The 6,506-nt window shown below is 36.9% G+C and overlaps 1 protein-coding gene across 1 annotated transcript; it reads left to right on the top strand.

Moving 5' to 3' along the window:
* Positions 1-4: 4 nt before the first annotated feature.
* RGS9BP (regulator of G protein signaling 9 binding protein) lies at positions 5-637 on the top strand (the record flags this gene model as incomplete). Its single annotated transcript, XM_009577659.1, has 1 exon — positions 5-637. A coding segment is annotated over one exon (633 nt), but the record flags the coding sequence as incomplete, so codon positions are not given.
* Positions 638-6,506: the final 5,869 nt, after the last annotated feature.

Here is a 6,506-nt window from a genome sequence, read left to right on the forward strand (position 1 = left end):
CATCGGCGGCACCTCGGACTCCCAGAACCTGCGGGAGGAGCTCAAGAAAACCCGCCAGAAAGCCCAGGAGCTAGCGGTGGCCAACAGGAACAAGCTCACCACGGTCCTGAAGGACAAAACCGTGAGTAAGGAAGATAAAGCCGAGTTCGAGAGGCTATGGGTGATTTTCTCCACGTGCCTAGAGATCCTGGAGATCGACATGAGGAGAGCCCTGGAGCTGGGCCACGAGTTCCCGCTAAATGTCCCCAAAAAGCACCTGATCCAGACAGGCATGAGTGGAGGAACCTCTGGCGTGGCCGCCAGGGCGATGAGCATCCAGAACATGAAATACGAGGCTGAGCACAATATAGACGTGGTGGATTTGAAAGACCTCGAGAACGAAATCAACCAGGTAGGAGAGATGATGTACGAGATGGAAATGAAGGTCAATGTTCCCCAGTGGACAGTAGAGGCTAAGCAAGACCCAGGGGCTGAACTAAAATCCACCATCAGCGTGGGTGCTTCTTCTATTGGCATGATCTCTGTGGAGGAAAATAAATCCTTCTGTGATATCAGCAAAGTTCTAGCTGGGATTATTTTCTCCGCTGTGCTCATTATCGCTATTGTCCTGGCAGTGTGTGTGGTAAAACTCTCTTAGGGTGGTGCAGGCTCTGACAAGAGCAAGCCCCCTCCAGTCTGTCTTTGGAGTGTTTCACGCCTCACCTTTAATTTCAAAACGGGTCACTTGGATGAGCTGAGAATTTAAACCTAGCACTTGAAAGAACAAAGCAAAACTTTTGCTTCTCAATATCCTAAAATGCACGATTTGTTTCTTCCTGCTTTTTGAAGAAAAGAGATGCAAATCAGCCTGCAGAATAGGATGTCTTCATCTGCTGGACTTGTAACGGTTAACTATGAAGTATCAGGGTATTATCACTAGTGGCTATAACAGGGATTTGTCTGCTATTAATAGATCGCTATTCTCAGAAGCCTGTATTTTTTGTTCTTGAATAGGCTCTGGTGTTTGCTGCTGGTCACTGTTTACAGTATTTGAGAGTAAGACAAATTTGGAGGCTAACACGGGTGTTTTGTCCAACAAAGTGAACAGAACACGTTTGGGTTTTTTTTCATCAAATACATAAGATGTTATTTCAGTGGAGGAAAAGCGGAAGGATGAAAACCCCAATAAAAGAATGTAAACAACCTCTATTTTAGATAAGTCAGTGGTTGGGGAGGGAGGAAGCGTGGAGGAGAATGGAAAAAACAGAACAAGAAATGTTTGATACCAAATACTGTTTGTTGATTTAGACTGGATTGTACAGAACCCAGTTGCATGGGTTGGCAGAGAATACATGAATGGCTTTCCAAATCCAGAGAGAAAAAAAGGAGGAGTTCCACATTCAGAAAAATACTAGCAAGCCTCATGGTTCTCATCCACGTTTACCATGATTTTGTCTTCCCCTGCAGAAAGGCTGATTCTTGCCACTGGTTCAACTTTTTCTTTCTGTAGAAGCAAACAAGTTTGCACTTCACAATTAACTATGACAATAGGAGTAATCAATCTACCCATAGCAAAAGCGGTAATTTTTAAAAATAGATTTTGGCAAACAAAAATTATGTAGAGTTAAAGCCAACCTTTCTAATAAACCAAAAAGAGATCCCCTCTCATGTTGTATATGTATGATGCCTGTATATGTACAGTCACATTTCTGCAAGCTCTTTGCAGAAATCCAGACAAAGCTAAAAATGTGTCTCAGTTTCACATGTCATTCATGTCTGATTAATCATTTGGGAAACAGGAAGCCTGTAGGATTGGTCCAATTTGATACACTGCAATTTTGGGAGGTAAATGCAAGAGCAGCATAAAACCTTCCACTGCTTCCCTATAAAATTGTCAACGTTTAACTGTAAAATTGGGGGGACAGACAAACTTTGCAGAGAAGCTCTACAATGTTTTGTAGAAGGCCCTATGTATTATGGTATTTATTATGTAACTTACGGAAATGTCTTCTGTTACTGTGAACGCACACTACCCGTTCCAAGAATGCCTGGCACAGACTTTATAGTGCCATAGGTGTATGAGGCACTCCACAGACAAATATAAAGACCTTGTAATACTGGGTTTTTAATAAGTTATTATTCTTCTGCATTGATTACTATGGACACATTATCAAAAAGTAACAATCGGACATGTTTTGTGGAGTTACTAGACAATCTTCATGCTTGTTAAATAAAATTATGTTGAAAATGCTTACAAACAGCTAATATTTTTCAGTTAAGAACTAAACATACTTTGAAAGACTGCAGCAGTTTATTCTTTAAAATTTAAGAGAACTGGATTTGGGGAGAAAAAGTGTGTAACAAATTTGAATCTGGTCACTTGTAGGTGAGAAAAAAAATAATGTAGGTGAGGAAAAATACTAAGTGGAGGCCTGAATTAAAGGCTGTAGACTATCATTACGTTGAAGGATAACATGAGTTCTGCACATTGATCCAGTCTAGCTCCATTCTCGTGGGAATTCAGAGTTTTATAAGACGATTCCACATTCCTTTCTATTGTATTTCACTCATTCCATAGGATGTGTTTTATATGTAGTTAATCTACGTTGGTAGAAATCCCCAGCAACATTCTAACAAAGTCAAGCCTGTATTTATAGGTGCTACTGTTTCAGTCTGTCTAGACAAGGTGTAATTGCTGTGTGTTGATTTAAATGAGATTATCTCCTTCACAATCATATTGAGTAAACATATTTATGGCAAATACAGCAAAAGCTGCAGGAGAATGTACATATTTGGACTGTCACCACTAGGCACTAAGGATTTGTGGGTATTTTCACTCTTTGCACTCTCCTTTTACTTAGTTCACAGGAAGGTGGATAAGAACTTGGGACTCTGAAAACTCCATGTTCCTTTTGAAATCAGATCGTTTAACCACGTTCTGAAAACCCAAGTAATGCAAGTCTGGTTTCTGGTGGACAAGTAAATGGTAGCACCTACAGCATTAATTATCTTTTATCTTGGTATCCTGAAGTGAGTATACTGTTTATCCATGGTTAGTTGTGTAGACGAATTTTTAAGAATAGGTAATCACATCTTCAAAAGCAAGCCTCAGTGAGTTGGTAAATTGTAAATTATCAGTTTGTTGCATTTTTTGGAATTTGGATTTTTGGATACAGGACTCAAAGAATTCATATAATTATGTAAGTCTTGCTTCATTATGAATATGCACATAATAAGTATTTAAAGGATCGGACCTTGGAAAAATAATGTATTTTCAAATCTTAAGACAAAGCTGGCTGCAGATTTATTCATCATTAGTTTGTTCCTAAAAATCTGTATCATGTTATATTTAGGTTATCTGAAATTAAAAGATTAAGTAGAATTCTAACAGAGGATTGACACCACCTAAATGGATAATGTTCCTGCCATTAATCTCCTACACTTTATACATGTGTACGCTCAATGTCACAGAGTTCAGGCACAACAGCGCACAAAATCAAAACAAGATGAAACCACCATTGTGCAGAAGTACTGATGCTTCTTCTAAATTAAGAAATAAAGAGATGATGTAGATTTGCAGTCTTCATTTTTTTCCCCACTTGACTGCAACTGGAAGGAGACTGGAAATGCTATTTTTTTAAGTGAAAAATGGGAAGTCAAACTTCAAAATACTCTATATTTAAATAGCATGATGAAAATGCAAATACTCTCATGCTGACCAGTGAATGAGAATGTTATTGTGTTTTCAGCACAAAAGAAGATGGTCATTGCTTAATTTCAATGTTGTTCTACTTCAGTTCTTTTGTCTTTATTCACAGGATACACACATAAGTTTGCTGTATACTAAAATCTTACTCCTGACTTGAATAACACTGGTTTTGCCTGTGCATGGGTGGTATTTTCTACACTTTGAATAATTCAAACTTGTTACTGTCACTATTTATTTAACTTAAAATAAAGTACGTTCTTATAACTTACTGGTTGGCTTGCAGCAGTAACTAAAACAAAAAAAAAACCTGGATTAATACAGCTTTTCAGTAAGCTCTTCTAAACAAAAAGTTCCTATTTCAACCACAGGAGTAAAAGCAACATGCGAAGCCCTCTTATTACAGTTTTCTTTACATAAATGCACCCTTCTCAAGCTCCCAAAGTTGAACATAATGATATATCTTAATTTATACTGCAAGGGAATCAGCAGTCTGAAAAGTCAAGAAATCTCTGCCTGAGGAAACAGCTACAATAACATTTAGGGTAACAGGGATGACATTGCCTTCACCACTGGTTGTTCAGTGTTGTTGAGTAAAGTACGGAACCATTGGCCTGCGCAATTGAAAACTAGAGAACGTATTAGACTAGACTAATGTATTAGATCCTCACTGTGTTAGGATCCAAACTCTGCCCCCTTTCAGCCAGCAAAGCTTGCATTTACTTTAGCAAAAGATACACACAGCCTAAGGAGTGTGAAATTTGGTCCTGTGGTATTTATAGCAACAACAATCAACAGTTATATCAAACTATCAGAACTGAGTCTGTTAAATGCAGCAATTTGTAATTTTATTCCAGAACTTCCAGTCTATCAGCGTAAAAACCCTCTACACTCTTTTTTAGTTTACTAACAAAATGAACACAGAACCATAATTACAGTGATTCTCCTTATGTTGCAAACAATTAACATCAAACTTCAGCATTATGAATATGAAATAAAATTCATTTCAAAATTCTTCATGTAAATATGTAAGTATTTTTTACATGAATGCTATTATTTAAAAATGGACCAAACGACTGATGTCATTAGCTTTCGGATTAAAAATTAAACAAGTGCTTATTTTTTGTAGTCTGAAAGGATTGGTTATGGCCTTTCTTTTCTTTCTCTTACAAGGTTTGTGTTGTTTATGTACATTTTCCAGAAATACTTCATATTTAAGTGCTAATGCAACTCCTAGTCAACATATTTACCCTTCACAGATTTTCATTATGTAAAAAGTCATTCAATAAGACCAGTAGATTATAGATCTCTAAATGCTTTCTCTCAATACGATTATGTGTAAGTCTTTTAATGCAGGAAGAGATCTGGACAAAATAGTAGTCTACACGTGAGCAGCATTTGCTATGGTAAGCATACAATAAAAGTGGGATTAGAAAAGAATGTCTTTCATATAAAATTATCTGCATGTGTTGAGGGAAGGACAAGAAAAGGAAGGAGATGAATGTATGTAAATATGTCTTCATCTTTTGTTAGCAAAGTATGCTTTTTGTTAAATATAATAGCATCACAATGTTAAACTATAGCTTCTCTATAAGAAGGTAGTATCTTATTTCCAGTGGGATGAAGAATATAAAATATCCCTGAGTGGAACTGACTACCCATTCTCTGATTAACTCAATACAGAATAAGAGTAAAAATATTTTTATTTGCTACATGTTGATACAATTTTCCAAAAGACAACCCTTTTCTCTCTATTTCACACTACAAGGGACCTTCTATTGGAAGAAGGTGGTCCCAAAAGGCTGGATTCTGTCGTCTGTCCTGACAGCTTGCTGTTGCAGTACTGTGATGCAGTTGGAAATGCAGCTTAATCAGCTACCACTGATTAAACCTGTGGAAAGGTGAAAAGCCACATGGCATTTAACCAGCATGAAGGCTCTTCTGCATCTTCTCATGCAGCCAAGCACAAGCATTTCATGCTTCAAGCAATGTGACTAGAAGCCATGTAGGCAAATACAAATAAAATTACAGCATCTCTGTAAATCTGTCACCCATAGAGGCTAGTTAGCAAAAGCAATTATGTTTATTGCTCAGTTCCAGTAATTTTGTCAGACTACCTACAGTGGTTTTCCTAAGTGTCAGAAATTGACTTCTTGAGCCTCCACACGGTCAGGTGGGGTTTTTTGTTTTGTTTGATTGAACTGTATGTTTTCTTTTATTTACACTGTATTGCCTGACATTATTTATCATATACTTACTAATATCACCTCCACCAAATTAAACAAACTAATAAATCCTCTGTAAGCTAGTTCTAATTCAACTGCACAGAAATGGAAGTCACAATTATAGTATAGACGTGTGGTCTGTTATTTTGGTCAGTCTTCCACAATGCATTAAAATAATCACTGAAGTCTACGATCAGTAAAGTCTGTCTCTCGCACACAAATGTTCAAAGAACATACACAGTTAAACTCACTGATGTGTCACAGCATTAAGGAATTACATAGCCTAAAACATTACTTCAAAAATCATGGGTTTTTTGTAAGAGTAGTAAACATCAGGTCATACAGCCACATATAATTGTCTTGAGAAAAAAAAAAAAAAATTCAAATGCAATTCCTTTGCATGATCTTGAAGAATCCTTATATAAATAGCATAAAACTTGGGGGAAAAACAAGTGAGAAAGGTGGAAATGAGAAAAGAAGACAGAAAAAAATATTTAACTATTTATACGATATAAAATGACTGAAGAGTACCTGACACACCAAACATGATACTCCCTTAGCAACTTAATCTAATATGCTAATTGTGTGTGTAACTT

Source organism: Fulmarus glacialis, unplaced genomic scaffold (assembly GCF_000690835.1).
Source record: "Fulmarus glacialis isolate BGI_N327 unplaced genomic scaffold, ASM69083v1 scaffold38855, whole genome shotgun sequence".
NCBI classification, from domain to species: domain Eukaryota; kingdom Metazoa; phylum Chordata; class Aves; order Procellariiformes; family Procellariidae; genus Fulmarus; species Fulmarus glacialis.